We start from the raw sequence: 17,434 nt of genomic DNA, 5'->3' as shown, positions 1-17,434 counted from the left end.
TGAGCATGTAGTGCTTATAGAGTTCACAGAAAAAATTAAGATGACCATTTGGAATTTTGCAGGTCGTTACTGGGAAACTGTTCAAAGGTTAAAAATTAATCAATTTTATTGTGCTCCCACTGCATTGCGATTGCTGCTGAAGTATGGAGATGAATTTGTGAAGAAGTATGACAGATCTTCCCTAACTACACTTGGATCAGGTGAGAATGCACAATTTAAGGCTTTGTTCCGTTTGAAGTCAGTACTGCTGATTTCTATGGAAGCAGATTTTTCCAGTCCTGTAATAATTTTGAGAGAGAGAAGCTTTTTATTTTGTCAGAGATTTATGAGTTAAATCTTAGAAATATCTGAGAGTATGAAGAGTACAGTGCAAATTTTGTTGACAGTGGAAAATGTCATATTACTCTTCAACTGGGAGGTCAGGATCCATATGTGGATCACACTCTGACCTTAGCTGGATTGCACCAGTGGAAGCTTTATCTTCTGAAAAAAGGGGAGAGATAAATAATAACCAGATGGAAAAGGAACACAAGGACTTGTGCACCACTAATTATTTCTAATTTACCTGCCAAAAGTACTTCTAGCACCCAAGAGTCCAATAATTGAGTGGTTAGAGATGCTTTCAGTAGGTAAAGCTTTTCTCACTCTGGCATGACAAGCTGAAACATCCTTGAATCTCTGCAACTATTAAAATTGCAGGAGGCTTTGCTATCCCTCTTCGCGGCTTAGAGAAAAAGTAGAAATATGCAATCAATGATTGAAGTTGGGACCCATCTCAACATTTGGGATTAAAGATGGATCCTGGAGATGATAAGGAAGAAGACTACTTACATAGCCAGTTTAGTCCTGTGTCACACTCGCATTGGAGCTGTGAGTGGACTAACCTTGAAATGGTATGGCAAGAGTGCTGTGGAGGATCCAATTTGAGCACTGAGTGTACCAGCCAATAAATTATACTTTATTAATCAGACAAAGCACAAATTCATAGGCTGCTGTATTTGCATGGGCTGGCCACTCTCATACCTCAACAGTAGTAATCTAACTGACAAGATGATGTGAGCTGCCTCTTTTGCAAATATCTGAAGAACATTTTTGATTGTTGCCGTTCTTGGTCTTGTGCACCCAAGTGCTTGTGGCTGTGGATAAACAACCTGGGAAATTCGGTTCATGACACCCAGCCCTCTTACTCTTTATAGTATCTGCAGTAGATGCAAATACACACATTTCATTTTCAAAACTTCCAAAGTTTTCTGATTTTTAATTCGCGTTTGTAACTTAAAGGTTTACAAAAATGCATCTTCTTTTTAATTTCATCCTGTTGCTTTATGTCCTATTTATAGTAGAAAGGTCAATCAATTCTGAACATTTTTAGCATGTTTCTCTACCAGTTCTTCTTTTTGCTAAACATATCCCATTCCTTCAGTCATTCTTAATATGATTGTTGATCAGTTACCAAATATAAAATACTTTTGGCAGAACTCGCAATTCTTCCTTTTACTATTTTGGATTTTAGTGGGAGAACCCATAAACCATGAAGCTTGGCAGTGGTTCTACAATGTGGTAGGAGAGGGACGCTGTTCTCTTGTGGACACTTGGTGGCAAACAGGTAAAAATAAATGACAGTTTTAAAAATCTTTCTACCCCTCCCCCTTCACACACATACACACAGAGCATTGTGCACAATAAACATTGTGTGTTTATTGGGTAGCTGCTAGCATCCTATTTAAAGCCATCTTATCAGGCTAGAGGAACAAGAAATGGCTTGTGCAACAACCTCTAGGCCTTTGGAACTGCCTGGGGCATCTGACCTTGGTGCAAGTCTTCAAACTACTGACTTCTTAATACTAAGGGAATATTTCTAAATTATAAACTCTCATTACAAAAGAGCCTAGGGTTCGGATCCCCTGAGCTGTTTCGTGACAACACCCCTGAAGTCTATCTAGTTTAAATATTTATTTGAAAATAGAATGATTTTTTTCCATTATTGCTGATGCTCAGAAGCAGCAACCTTAATCTCTCAAAAGCTTTATACCCAATGCAAAAACAAATGCACACATTCCTGTGAGAGGATTTATTATTTCCTTTGGATATAAATGGTAGTGGTAAGAATAATTCGCATGGAGTGTTTATGAGGATATAGAATGTGAGTTGATTTGCCATCGTGTTAGCTCAATTGCACATCTCACAATCAATTTAAAAATAGCTCATTAATTGCTGTTTATCCGCTCTGGAACATAGCTCTCTGAAGCAGCAGTATGCCACAAGATAATCAACTTGAACAGGCATAAAGATTAACAAATCAGGCTTTACGAATCCATTTGAAAGCATTTGGATGAGTGGATAAGTGAGAGGGAGATTATGAGTGTGTGTGTGTGTGTGTGTGTGTGTGTGTGTGTAACAGGGAGCTCATTGTGCACATCTTGTGTTAATATATTTGCAAAGTTTGATCAAGCTCTACACCGTAGCATAATTTTCAGATCCAGTGTTCAATGAACCTTTAGCCCTCAAACCAGAGGTAGCTTACCTTATAGGAGGTCAGATTGTTTGTCCATCTCACCCAGTATTTTCTATTGTGTCTGAGAGTGTCTGCCAAGAGTCTTGGGCAGAAGTCTTTCTAATCACCTGCTATGTTTAACTGGAGAGGCCAATAATTTTCAGTATGCAAAGCATGTGCTCCGGTGATTAACTGTGTTTCTTTCCCATTTATTTTGGAGACTTACACGAAATTGAATCTGAAAAGTCTGGTAAAATAAAACTAAAAATCATTTGATGCTAGAAAGACAGCAGCCAGTTCTAGGGGAGCTTCCCTGGGGCAACATTCCAGAGCTATAGCCCTTTCCGGGTAACCATCTACTTCACCTATGAAAAAACAAAATAAAAAAAATCCTTCCAGTAGCACCTTAAAGACCAACTAAGTTAGTTCTTGGTATGAGCTTTCGTGTGCATGCACACTTCTTCAGATACACACGTATCTGAAGAAGTGTGCATGCACACGAAAGCTCATACCAAGAACTAACTTAGTTGGTCTTTAAGGTGCTACTGGAAGGAATTTTTTTATTTTGTTTTGACTATGGCAGACCAACACGGCTACCTATCTGAAACTTCACCTATGAAGGCAGGGGAACCTGCACAAGTGTCCCTGAGCCTCAGGTAGTAAGAGTTTAGCAGTTGAACAGGCTTGTGTGGGAACAAGTTGCCCTTCAGGTAATCTAGTCCCAAGCCTCATAATAATACCAGCATTTAATTCAAGGTTAGCACAGAAATATCTAAGCATGGAACAGCAAACTCCAGAACATTAAACAATGCAGACTTGCCTGCATTGTGGGCTGAGCAAGATCCAGTTGCTCAGCTCCACTCCCTTGCCTCAGAAGCCCCGAACAGGCTTTGCAGTCTAGCAGACAGAAACCAAAAACTGACACCAAGGATGTGGGGAAAATGGTCATAATCCTTTCACCATAGAGACATTTCTGACACCATATTAGGATTTGATTTTTATTATGAGAGTTTTTTGTAAGGTGCTTTGACAAGACTTTTGAGGTTATATAGTATTCTAAACAAAAGTTTGACACGATGCCAAAAGGATGCATGGAATATGGCGTGGTGCTAAATGCAGCTTGAATATTCAGATACTACTGTGGTTAATGAATCTAGCAAATTTCAAGTATTCAAAGCATTTTGTGTACATTATATTATTAATCTTAATAGCCTGGGAATTATTATCTCCCTTTTCAGATAGGCGGCTAAGTAGGAATTATTATCTCCCTTTTCAGATAGGCAGCTAAGAATTTACTGGACTGTCTGTGGGTTGTTTTTTATAGGTGAATGTGAAATTTAGTGTTTAACTACACATGCCACATACATGCATGTGCCTTAGGCCTGACACTAGCTTCAGAAAGTTGTTGCTGTTTTTAGTTGAGAAGCAGTGGGCTTGGGTAAGGGGTGCTCAACCTTTTCCCTATTCACTATGTCTCTTGCACAGTTCTCTTTCTAGTTTTACTGTTCTGCCAATTTCTAAACTGACCTTCATCCATCAAGATCCCAGAGCGGTTCTAAAATAATTACATTAACACAATAAAATGTAGTCATTGAGAAGCATTGCGATATAATTTTCTTTGAAGCACCTTTTTAAGATAACCAACAAACCAATAGCACCTAGTACCCAAATCCAATTAAAAAAAACTAAAACAAGAACCATTAACTGTTGTTTAAGATGCATACCAATGCAGCACTTAAGCACTTAAGTTTGAGAGAAAATAATGATAACTATATGGGAACAATTCTCAAGTTGAAACTTAAGTCTTAGAAGTCAGTACTATACACTTCATACCCTTTCCCTGTTGAGTGTTGATGTGCTTGTGATTATTTTACATGTGAGCTTATTTCTGTTTCCTTTCTTATAAAAGGAGTAGAGTGTTCTGTTTCCCCAGTTAAGAGGACAAACAGGATAAAGGGACTAATGCCTTAAAAGTGCTATATGCACGATAAATAGTAACAATAGCTTTAATGTATTTTGCAATGATTTGTAATTAGGGCAAACATCCATTACCTTTGAGACATCCCAAATAATTTCCCTGTTAGCATATAAGCCATGTTTGAGCCCTGATCTCCATAAATAGGGGGTGGGGTAGGGAGATGAAGGATTGCTGTTTTGTGCCAACTAGGACAGCCCTACCCTCTCCTTTTCCAACCTTCACAGGTCAATCAGGAGACAAAATCCCTAGATATGAATAGCAAAAATTACACATTTACCAGTAGCTCTTCATTTGCAGTAAATCACAGTTATCAAAGGAATTGAATACAACTGTTGGATATGGCTTTCCTTATTTGTAGGGCCTAATATTCCGGCAGTTTTATTACTTTTGCTTCTTTTTGTGTATCTGTTAGTGTTAGGCTATAAAAGATCTGATTAAGGTTGAAATCTCTGATCTGATTTAACATTTATCCTGAGAGAAATGAGGAAAGAATGATTAAGAGGCTCAGTCCTGAATTGAAAATAATCGCAGAATGCCCATAATGGGTGGGAGAATCTAATCCTATATAATAGTATTTTAGTCTCATAAACCGCTTTTCAAGCAAACCATTTGAAGTGCTGTGAAAACAGCACAAGGAAGCACATTCCATAATATCCTTGCACTTCTATCACTGCTGTTGAAATTACTTGCTAAGTGTATGAAATTGGGTTGAATACAATTTTCTTGGCAGCTTCATGGTGGGGAGAGAAATAAAACAAGCCGCTTCCCTGTATTTTTGCACAGGAACTGATATCTTCCCTATACCAGTCACTGCAACATGTTAAGAACTTGTCCCCAAAGATGCCACTATAGATGCTTTAGAGTGGTTTCATGAAGTGACTAGAGTCCCATTGGCACCAGCATAGCCAGTTGTCAGGGATGATAGGAACTGTAGTCCAAGAACATATGGGAATCTATAGTTACTTGCCCCTCCTTTAAGATGTGCTTGTCTCCCCCACCCAGCAGCATCCATCTTTTTCCATTGTGGATGGTTTGGCAGTCCATATAATGTAGGCTAGAAATCTAAATTTTAACCTGGATCTGCAGGTGTCCATCCTTGCTCTTAACCATTGTCTAGCTAGGGACAGAGACAAAATTGAGTTTGTTAAAAAGGAGCTTGCCAAGGAAAAATTTATGTCCGGGAGAATAATTATTTCTGTGGCTCTTGATAATGCTGGACTTCTGGTGTAGGTCACCCACCCTTGGGAGTCCAGATTGATGGGGTCCTGTGGGAGATGGCATCTATGTACAGTGGTAAGGTAAAGGTAAAGGTACCCCTGCCCATACGGGCCAGTCTTGACAGACTCTGGGGTTGTGCGCCCATCTCACTTAAGAGGCCAGGGGCCAGCGCTGTCCGGAGACACTTCCGGGTCACGTGGCCAGCGTGACATCGCTGCTCTGGCCAGAGCCAGAGCCAGAGCCGCACACGGAAACGCCGTTTACCTTCCCGCTGGTAAGCGGTCCCTATTTATCTACTTGCACCCGGAGGTGCTTTCGAACTGCTAGGTTGGCAGGCGCTGGGACCGAGCAGCGGGAGCGCACCCCGCCGCAGGGATTCGAAACGCCGACCTTTCGATCGGCAAGCCCTAGGCACTGAGGCTTTAACCCACAGCGCCACCTGCGTCCCCAATATGTACAGTGGTACCTCGGGTTAAGTACTTAATTCGTTCCGGAGGTCCGTTCTTAACCTGAAACTGTTCATAACCTGAAGCACCATTTTAGCTAATGGGGCCTCCTGCTGCCGCCGTGCCGCTGGAGCACGATTTCTGTTCTCATCCTGAAGTAGAGTTCTTAAGCTGAAGCACTATTTTTGGGTTAGCGGAGTCTGTAACCTGAAGCGTATGAAACCTGAAGTACCACTGTACAAAGCATGGTCCGAAGACACATGGCACAGCAGTTTAGTTGAAGCTAAAGTTCTGGTCAGTGCCTGGGAGCCCCATGTATGCTGCCTGGAGTTTTATCATGGGAGAAAAGCACAATATATATATATGTCATAAATAGATCCATTGCCTATCCATGGGCTTTTGTTAACCTCTCAGGAGCCCTTACCCATACTTGCTCATCATCATCATCAGAGTCTAGTCAAGTTGGAATCTATCAACTTGCAATACAAAATGAAGTTTGGGTTCATTCTTGTAATGCCTTTACATGAGCCACCCTACAAATTATTGTTTGTTTCTCCTGGCAGCCTGAGAAGACTAGATTAGAGGCCTCTGTACTGTCACTGACAGATGGGTTGCATCTAGAAATGCTCTATTTCTTACCTTCCAGTGTTCTCTTTCCCGCCTGCCTGCCTGAATGGGAGAGGTTTTCCCCCTCCCCCCACTAAAATAAACACAGATCATTTTATTGATGGGGATTTCACTAACTGGAAATTTGGAAAACTGAAAAGAAGCAAGTAAGGCCCCACTATATAATAATGCTTATATTTATGTGTGTGAGTTTGCCTTCAGAGGTTTGAGACTGGGGTGGCAGTCAAATCTTATACCTTCAGATATTCTGCCTCTCAGATGAAAAGACTCCCTGCAAGGCATGGATTGGAATTATTTGTTATATATTGGAATTGTTTGCAAGGTTGTTCTACGTATTTTTAAAGAGTTCATTCCACTCCCCATTGCAATGAATAATAAACCTGCTATTGTTTTTATTGGGGCTACATTGTACTGTAGCCTACAGGAGAGCAGAGGATGCATGGATTTCAATTGCTTTCCACCATTTTTCTTCCAGAAACTGGTGGCATTTGCATCGCTCCTCGGCCTTCAGAAAAAGGAGCTGAGATCATTCCTGCCATAGCAATGCGGCCTTTCTATGGGATTACTCCAGTTCTGATGGATGAAAAGGTGAGATTTGTTAAAATATGATCAATGAGCATTCAAAGACATAGTGCCTTTTTGGTAGATGTATTGTTCCTAAACTCCCAAATCATTGTCTCATATCTACCTACCTACCTACCTACCTACCTACCTATCACAAGCATGAATAAAATCCTGGATAAATGGTTTTCTGCAAAGGATTGTGAAACTTAGATAGGTGTTAAGGATTGCTTATCAGTTATTATTTTCTTTCTGATCAGACCTGCTATCCAGATAGGATTTTACTTTTGTTAGGGAAATTGCTGACTGTATCAATTCTCTCTAGTCGAGGACTTTGATAGAAGGTTGTGGTTCTCTTGCTGGTCCTAGCATTTATGCTGCTGCTGTCCTAAATTGTAAATGTTAATGAAACATACAGTTAGGCAGTATAGTTCAGCTTTTGCAACATCTCTGTTTAATTGCTATATTGACAGTTGCTCCTTTTTTTTGGACTCTCAGGGAAATGTTTTAGAAGGCAATGATGTCTCTGGAGCTCTTTGCATAGCACAGCCTTGGCCAGGTATAGCAAGGACCATCTATGGAGACCACCAGAGATTTGTAGAAGCTTATTTCAAAGCTTACCCAGGTGAGAGTGGAAACACTGGTGCAAGTAGCGCACCATAATTTTTGCACAAGCTGCTGACTCTTTTCTTTTGACAGTACTGTATATCATATGTGACACTTCAAAAAAGAAAGAAAAACCAATTTTGTAATTTCTGTGCAAGCTGGATATTGCAGCTTGTATTATCCAAGCCAGTTAAGCATATGTGTGTATATATGTAAAGCCAACAGTGATAAAAATGAAAAGTTCTGAAACATATTTACTAATTGGTGTTGTTTATACATTATTTTATGTACATACTTCTAAAATGTTACCTATGACATGGGTCATTTCCTCCCATTTTTTTTTTTAATTACCAATGAGTGGTTATGAATCATGTACACACATACAAATTATTCTATAAGGACTAATGGACAGTGCCCATTCTGATGTTGAATTTTAGTTGTTGCCATCAAAGGCATTAACTGACACTGCTTGTTTGTTGTTACAGGCTATTATTTTACAGGTGATGGTGCTTATAGAACTAAAGAAGGCTATTACCAGATAACAGGGCGAATGGATGATGTCCTCAACATCAGTGGGCACAGACTTGGAACTGCAGAGATTGAAGATGCTATGGTAATTACTAGGGCAATGAAAAGTGTTGGCCCTAATTAAGTCAAGTCAGTGGGAACATAACTGACCATCAGGGAACCACACTAATCCACAAGATTTTCATTTTATTCATTGACATCTTCATTGTGGCATTAAGAGATAACTTGCTTATGTAGTTACAGATTAGTTACCACAGACAGTCTACCACCTGATATCACCATAAACACAATTATTAAGAAGGAAACGGTTCACACATCTGGTGAAGAGTCAGTGGCTGATGAGAGATCAAGGCCTAGTCTTTTCAAATAGATTAGAGGGTAAACTCAGGAATACCACATCAGACTACATATAAGAAAATACCCTTGTATATACAAAACAATATATTGTGAAGTGGTGTTCTAGCCTAACCTTCTCACTGATCTGCCAGATTTGAGTGCATAGGAACCTCTTTTCTTTTTTCCATGGAGTAACATTCCATTACAGAAACTGCTGGTGGCAGTTTGAAGAACTAGGCCCAAGTGACATCTATACATATATACATGAATCTATTCATGCAACTTGTAAAAGGAAGGTATGAAACATAACTTTATTTTTTTATTTGTCTTTTTGAAGGATGAACATCCTGCAGTACCTGAAACAGCAGTGATTAGTTATCCGCATGATATCAAAGGGGAAGGTAAGCAAATGAAATGTTTTGAAGATTTTATTCAAATACTTAATTTCATGTTTAATGATTGCTTTTTATAGGGTCAGGTAAGAAAGGTATGGTTTAATAGAAAAAAAATGAATAGATTCTATTTCAGGTGCCCCTGTTACCAATTTGATCAGATATGCAGAATCAGAATTTTAAAACATACTGCCGGATTAATAGTATTTCATTGAATTGAAATGCTTTTGCTTAAAACATTTAGCAACAGGATTTGTATATGAAGTTTAACAGGGTCAGCTTATAAACCAAATTCATGATACCTTGATCCAAGAATTCTCGCACAAGGAGTAGTGCTTTTGATTTCTCATATTTGATTCTCTTTCGGTACATAAGGAAGCACATGTAGAATAATCCAGTATTTATATATTTATAAGATTTCTTACCTACCTGTCACCATGTAGAACATGAGACACTTAATCTCAGGATCATGGGTTTGAGCCCACTTTGGGCAAAAGATTCCTGCATTGCAGGGGGTTGAACTAGACAATCCTCGTGGTCCCTTCCAACTCCCTAGTTCTATGATTCTTTAAGAACTTTGAACACCTTCGTATTTTGAGGATTCATTACTCAAAATGTGGCATGATTTGGCATTAAAGCTGCAATGCTATACACACTTAAAGGTAAAGGTACCCCTGCCCGTACGGGCCAGTCTTGACAGACTCTGGGGTTGTGCGCCCATCTCACTCAAGAGGCCAGGGGCCAGTGCTGTCCGGAGACACTTCCGGGTCACGTGGCCAGCGTGACAAAGCTGCATCTGGCGAGCCAGAGCCGCACACGGAAACGCCGTTTACCTTCCCGCTGGTAAGCGGTCCCTATTTATCTACTTGCACCCGGAGGTGCTTTCGAACTGCTCGGTTGGCAGGCGCTGGGACCGAGCAGCGGGAGCGCCCCCCCCGGAGGGATTCGAACCGCCGACCTTTCGATCGGCAAGCCCTAGGCGCTGAGGCTTTAACCTACTTGGGATTAAATCCCATTTAACTCATATGACTCCCCTTTAAGTAGACATGTGTAAGTCTGCACTGCAAGAATATTTTCACAACTGTATCTAAGAATGGTACTTGAATTTTAAACATTTTTAAACAATGAAGAAAAACTACATTGATCAGAACAGGAATTTTAGCATAATTTCTTAACTTGACTAGAAAAGAATATCCTTACAGCCATTGCTTTAGGCAAGACTTTCACACTTCATTGCACTCAGCAATGGGCTATTCTACATGTGCTGTCTTATGTAGTGAAAAGGAAGAGTGGAGAGTAGTTTAATGTATAGTAAATGAACTGTGGTCCTTTCTTCCAGCTGCATTTGCTTTCATAGTTCTAAAAGATGAGAAAGCACATCCAGAAACGGTTACCAAAGAGCTAAGGGAAATAGTTGCCTCCAAGATAGCCAAGTATGCTGTGCCTGATCATGTTCTGGTAAGTTCTTCAGGATCAGAATTTGTCTTTAATAGTGTCAGGCTACAGGGGGTCAACACGCATCTACTGACCTTCCTTATGGCACTGGGGACAATTTCTAGAGGAGAAACAAGTATCTCCCAGACTCCTCTCAGACTAGTTTGTACCTGCCCCTTGTTTGGTTAAAGGGACTTAGCAGTACTCACCTGTTTCCCACTTTCTTTAATGGTGAAATGGGGACAGCTGTTTATGGGGGCAGGTTTTCCATTATTGACTAGAAGTGCTTGGGCAGTATAATTGATCGACATTTTTCATAGGCTTTTTTCATCTTGGGAATCCATAACTTAAAGAGGAATAACTCCAGTCATGTTTCTTTAAATGCGGTTGCCTTCGTTTAGTAATGGCCAGACAGATTTTTCTTGATTTAGCAAACACTGTATTAGTCTGATAAACCTTGAACTGGGGGGTGACTTTCTTTTACTTCCAAAATATATTGTCCTCTGTTGTAGTGCTACCGCTTTACACAAAACTTACTTCATGATTAATTCCCTTATAGCCCTTTTATAAAATGGCATTACTAAGCCTTGTACTAAACTCTGGCTTCATATTACTAGACGCTTGTTGTTTTTCCAAGCCTAAGTTCCTATTGCTTGACTTGTGCCACCGTTATTCTTTGTCCTCTGTACATATACCACTTTTCTTTTAAAGGTAGTATCAGAGGTGTCTTTTTGCATATGTTTACATTTACCACTTCATGAACATGGCTAAAAGATCACAATGGCACTGTCCAGATGCAAAGGGTAACCTATTATAAGAATGTGCCGTCAGGCTTGGGCTTAAGCAAACCTGTTACTTTCTTCTACGCATTGAAGGGTAGGAAGTTTAAAGTTTCCTTTTGCTACTTGGTTTCTTGTTATGTCCAAATTCAGGAAAGCTGTCGCATCTTCAAGCCATACTTAAAACATACTTGGATCAAACCACAGTTTCAGATTGTGGTGTCTTCCAAGTAACTTTCTTGAACAAACCAGTTTTGCCATTTTTGGACATGGTAGGAAACCACAGTTTGTTCCAAATTGCAAAAGAATACTTAAACTTTTTCCATTTGCAGTTCTTGTAATGGGGGAACCATGGTTTTCTCTTATGTCAGAACCAGGACAGAGGCTGAAGGCTGTATGTGTCTGGCTTAATTTAACATATTATTGTCATAGTGGTTCACTCTCACAATAACACAATTCTTCCCCTTCTCAAATAGGTAGTGAAGCGCCTTCCTAAAACTCGCTCAGGGAAAATAATGAGAAGGTTGCTACGAAAAATAGTGACAGGCAATGTCAGCGATATGGGAGATATCACCACACTGGACGACTCCAGTGTCATTGAAGAAATACTTGATGCATATGAGAAGTACAAAATTAAGCATCCTACTTTGTAATGAGAAGCTGTGGGTATATGTTCCATTAGAAACCCCGAGAAACGAAAGGAACCATCAAATACGCACAAGTTTTCATGGAATTCTGCTTAATCATGTGAGCCTCAGAAGATTCTCCTTCTGGAAAATACGTATATTACAATACCGTTTGTGTGTATTTCACTGCACTTTGCCTTTCTTTGAAACTATGCAGCATGTAGGTTAGATCCTGATATTTTGGATATCCTGCCTATCTTTTTTAAATACTTTATTAAAACCACACAGAGTGGGAACTCTAAACAGAAAGCATTAATTCAACCTTAAAACCAGTGCCTTGGAAATATTAATCACTCTTTGAACTTACTCTTCGGGGAAATGCTCTCTTCTGAGTAACCCATGATATCTTTCTGGATACTGCATTCATTAACAGCAGAGGGACATTATTCATTTAAGTAGAATAAATTATTTTTCATATTTTGTGAAAGCAAATTTTAATTAGGAATAACTGAAAGATAAAATTTTAATAAGGATATATAATATATGTTTATATGGCTTGATGAAAAATATGTAGAGGAAAAAAAGCATTTCTTCACCTTACATGGAACTTAAAATGACTACAAAACTATCATTTCCTAAAATTAGCAGTCCCAAAAAAAATAAAAAAAATTTGAAAGGAATCTTGTTGAAGCTTATCCGGCAGTAAATTTACACATCTGAATTCACTGAAAGTGTTTGCACAGAACCAAGAAGAAGGGTGGGAGACAAAAAGCCTCAAAGGGGGAAAAATGTTTTAAAAGAAAACCAGAGGGTTTGGGCTGATATTATGGAAATGCAGTATTTTATTGATCCTGTGACCAAATAAATCCAATTCAAAAAATCCTGACCTCGGATAGACACTTGATGAACATGGAAGTTCTATTTTTGACACAATTTGCTTTTACCGGAAGGGATGCTCATTTTTCCTTTGATGATACAGTCATAACACCTCTTAGGATTCCTTTGTATTCAAATAATATATTGCCTACTCTTTATGCCTTTTACAAATAAATTTGTTGAGGTTTGTGTGTTTGTTTGTTTGTTTGTCTCCTGAGAAATCTCTATGTGGGACAAGAAGCTACAGTTAGAACTGGATATGGAACAACTGACTGGTTCAAAATTGGGAAAGGAGTACGACAAGGCTGCATTTTGTCTCCCTGCTTATTTAACTTATATGCAGAATTCATCATGCGAAAGGCTGGGCTGGATGAATCCCTAGCCGGAATTAAGATTGCCGGAAGAAATATCAACAACCTCAGATATGCAGATGACACAACCTTGATGGCAGAAAGTGAGGAGGAATTAAAGAACCTTTTATTGAGGGTGAAAGAGGAGAGTGCAAAATATGGTCTGAAGCTCAACATCAAAAAAACGAAGATCATGGCTACTGGTCCCATCACCTCCTGGCAAATAGAAGGGGAAGAAATGGAGGCAGTGAGAGATTTTACTTTCTTGGGCTCCATGATCACTGCAGATGGTGACAGCAGCCACGAAATTAAAAGACGCCTGCTTCTTGGGAGAAGGGCAATGACAGGCCTAGACAGCATCTTGAGAAGTAGAGACAGCACCTTGCCAACAAAGGTCCGTATAGTTAAAGCTATGGTTTTCCCAGTAGTGATGTATGGAAGTGAGAGCTGGACCATAAAGAAGGCTGATCGCCAAAGAATTGATGCTTTTGAATTATGGTGCTGGAGGAGACTCTTGAGAGTCCCATGGACTGCAAGAAGATCAAACCTCTCCATTCTGAAGGAAATCAGCCCTGAGTGCTCACTGGAAGGACAGATTGTGAAGCTGAGGCTCCAGTACTTTGGCCACCTCATGAGAAGAGAAGACTCCCTGGAGAAGACCCTGATGTTGGGAAAGATGGAGTGCACAAGGAGAAGGGGGCGACAGAGGACGAGATGGTTGGATAGTGTTTTCGAGGTTACCAGCATGAGTCTGACCAAGCTGCGGGGGGCAGTGGAGGACAGGAGTGCCTGGCGTTCTCTGGTCCATGGGGTCACGAAGAGTCGGACACGACTAAACGACTAAACAACAACAACATGTACGCAAACACGTATCGGGGAGGGTGCCAAACTGGATCTTTGACCCGAGTGACAAAAAGCCCTGCAAACTGTTGCTTTTAACAAACAGAAAATGGAATAGCATATTTCTGAAAATCTTCATTAAAGATCCTTGTTAACAGTCTGTATGTGAAAAAATCTGATATAGTTTTTATAGCCAGTTATTGTTGATACTTTATGCAAGGTTTATAAAAAGGCATAAAACGGCATATTGTATCAAAACCATATTAGGATTCAAAGGGCTGCAGCTAAGTAATACAAATATTAAAATGCCTGAGTTAGTATATTAACTGGACTTTGCCTATATTCCAAAGGGCAGGAACATTTATGAGGGGGTTGAAGTATTTAGGATACAGATCTGTATGTCTTTGCAAAGAGCTTCTATGGTTGCAGCTTTTGAACTGGAAGAATTCTTGGCCAAAACCTCAAACAGGAAGAGACTTCTTTTCATTTGCTTTTAAGCATGATAGGCAATCTTCTCTACGATCTCTGCCTTTTGTTAGGTAGCATAAAGTATCCAATGTTACTTTTTGGAGCCAAAAGGAACTGTTGAAAGGCTTACTTCTAGTAGTTTATCCTACCAACACAGAAAATTGGTGCCATCTAATGGCCACTAGGCAGCATATCTTAAGGGAATTGAAATCTCCCTTGATTAAACAAATATTTGCTGATTTCTAGTCTGCTCGTAATCTATAAAAATATCCACTGTGTCAGTCTAATGTACACTTTCCTACAGAAGGTCTATATAGTCCCCTCATATGTTCTTCAAACACCTGAACATGGCTTCACTCCCTCAAAACTTGGGACATGATAAGAGCAGCCCGCACTCCCACCACAGACCAAGATGAATGATAGCATCTCTATTTTTGCAGAATATATGCTTTACATACAAATATTCTGTATTAAAACAGCAGCTTCTGTGTGAAATTGAAACCTATTATGCATTTGTTTAATTAAAAATGCAATTAATAAATTTGAATATAATTTTAAAAAATCAAATCGGCTTACCAGTTTTAAAACCAAATTGTGCTGTTCTAATTAAAAACAATTACAGTTAATAAGGCTAAGGATAAAAGTTTATCCAAGAAATGCTGAAAAATGTCTGGTCAACGGGTTTAAGGGATCTCCTGGTACACAAAGTTTGCTGGTGGGCTGTCCCTTCTATATGGATCCCCTCAGACATATATTGTGTTGGTAGTAGCCGTAGCAATCAGAGTGATTGAAAGCTAGCATATTGATTTCTCACAATGCCCTGGAGTGTCCAGCCCTAATATTGCTCCTGGGAATTATGGGAATCAGTAACTAGTCACTAATAGGCCCCGCAGTTGGAAGCCCACGCCAGGTGTCAGTGATGGTGCTGGTCTCTGGAAACCTTTCTAGGATGCCCAGGTGTACTAGAATATTCTGTCAGGGATGAGCAGCCCTTTTCAGCTAAAGGCAGCATTTCCTTCTGGTCAGCAACCGCACACCAATAGTGGGTGGGTCCAGAGTCAAAAGTGTGAATGAAACCTTTGTACAGTAGGCTGGGTTCTAAACACACTCTTCTCTATCCTCCATCCAGATAAGCAAAAGTCATGATCAAAACTCAAGCATGTGTTCCAGCCAGTCAAAACCCCTGAGAGTATGAACCAGGACAAATGAGGAGTGTGGCCTCCTCAGGAGAATTATGTGGTTGCATTTGCTCCCCAGGGGCTGAGGCTACTCATTTCTGCATCAAGTAATGGAATACTCATTTAAGCCAGAAAGTGCACTTAAGATTCCTCTTGCAACTAATGTTATATGTAAGGTAATATACAGTGCTTTTTTTCTTTAAAAATGCTTAGGGGTATTCCCATTTTCCTACTCATATTGAAATACTGCCCCTCAATGAGGCAAAACTTAGATTCACAAAATGTTCAGGGGTATGCGTGCCCCTGCGTCCCCCCATAAAAAAGCACTGGTAATATATACCATTTACAATTGCAGCAGCGTTCAACTTGTCAAAGCTGAGTTACATCTGTATTGGTGCAGAACCTGTCTCTACTCAGACTCTCCTAAGCTGAATTTATTTGATGAAATATAATTCAGGAAGTGTCCTGGTAGCTTGAAATGTTTCCCTGATGATGTGTGAATATTTCTATTTCTGATGTTGCATATGCACCTACTGATTCTTTGGGCTGATACCCAACTTGCTCAGGTACAGAAAACTCCAGAGGTTATTCCCTCCCAAACCACCTGTTTATATTATTATTATTATTAATCATCATCATCATCATTATCATCATGATTGTTACATTTGTACACCACCCTTCACCCAAAGATCACAGGCAGGCGTTTCATGACATAAAAAAACAAAACAGAAAAACAAAATACATAATAAGAACAAAAACAAACCAATATGGACAATACGGCCAGTATACCCGAAGGAGCATCTCCACCCCCATCTTTCTGCCCCGACACTGAGGTCCAGCGCTGAGAGCCTTCTGGCGGTTCCCTCGCTGCCAAAAGCAAAGCTACAGGGAACCAGGCAGAGGGCCTTCTCGGTAGTGGCGCCCGCCCTGTGGAACGCCCTTCCAGCAGATGTCAAACAGATAAACAACTACCTGACATTCAGAAGACATCTGAAGGCAGCCCTGTTCAGGGAAGTTTTTAATGTGTGACATCTTAGTATATTTTTGGTCTTTCTGGAAGCCGCCCAGAGTGGCTGGGGAAACCCAGCCAGATGGGCGAGGTACAAATAAGTTGTTGTTGTTGTTGTTGTTGTTGTTGTTGAAACACATAAACACATTGCAACTGCCCGTTGCTAATGCAATGACGTTCTACGTTCTATTTTCCTCGCGGGGAAAGAGATACGCCTTTGACTCCGCCCCCTAAGCATGCAACTGTGACACCGATTGGGCAGGCGTTGGGAAAGGGGGCGTGGTGGGTAGTGTGTGGGCGGGGACGGGCTTACCGACGTTCAGGCGCGTAGTGTGGGCGGAGCTGCGTATTAGGAAGCGTCAAGCGCGTATGTGTGTCAGAGAGAGAGAGAGAGAGAAAGTCGATCCACTGAAACGCCTCAGCCAGTCATGGCCCGAAGAGCGACGAGGCGCTGGCTCCGTGGAAGCTGAGGGTGGCCCATAAGGCTCTCTGGTCACGGGGGAAGTGGCTTCAGAGCTAGCTGCCGCCGATTGGTCTACCCTGGGCGGCGGGGTGGGGCTTCGGCGGGGCCGTTGGGTCGCCGTTGGGCGGGCAAAGCCGGGTGGGCGGGGCTTCGGCGAGGCGGCCGTTACGAGGAGGCGTGGCTCTGTGGCAGCCGTTGGGCGGGTATGGAGGAGGAGGAGGGGCC

The 17,434-nt window shown here is 40.7% G+C and overlaps 1 protein-coding gene across 2 annotated transcripts in view; it reads left to right on the top strand.

Moving 5' to 3' along the window:
* The window catches only part of ACSS1 (acyl-CoA synthetase short chain family member 1), a 31,559-nt gene extending 18,469 nt beyond the window's left edge, over positions 1-13,090 (top strand). For both annotated transcript variants that reach the window (XM_079968619.1, XM_079968620.1), the window contains 8 exons: positions 63-200; positions 1,514-1,606; positions 7,239-7,351; positions 7,823-7,949; positions 8,416-8,543; positions 9,132-9,195; positions 10,526-10,644; positions 11,876-13,090. In XM_079968619.1, coding sequence (XP_079824745.1) covers positions 63-200; positions 1,514-1,606; positions 7,239-7,351; positions 7,823-7,949; positions 8,416-8,543; positions 9,132-9,195; positions 10,526-10,644; positions 11,876-12,052 — 959 coding nt within the window. In that variant the 3' untranslated portion in view covers positions 12,053-13,090. The remainder of the gene's footprint in view (positions 1-62; positions 201-1,513; positions 1,607-7,238; positions 7,352-7,822; positions 7,950-8,415; positions 8,544-9,131; positions 9,196-10,525; positions 10,645-11,875) is intronic.
* The last annotated feature ends 4,344 nt before the right edge of the window (positions 13,091-17,434 follow it).

Source organism: Podarcis cretensis (assembly GCF_951804945.1).
Source record: "Podarcis cretensis genome assembly, chromosome: 3".
Lineage (NCBI taxonomy): Eukaryota > Metazoa > Chordata > Lepidosauria > Squamata > Lacertidae > Podarcis > Podarcis cretensis.
This window is presented reverse-complemented; position numbering and strand designations above follow the sequence as displayed.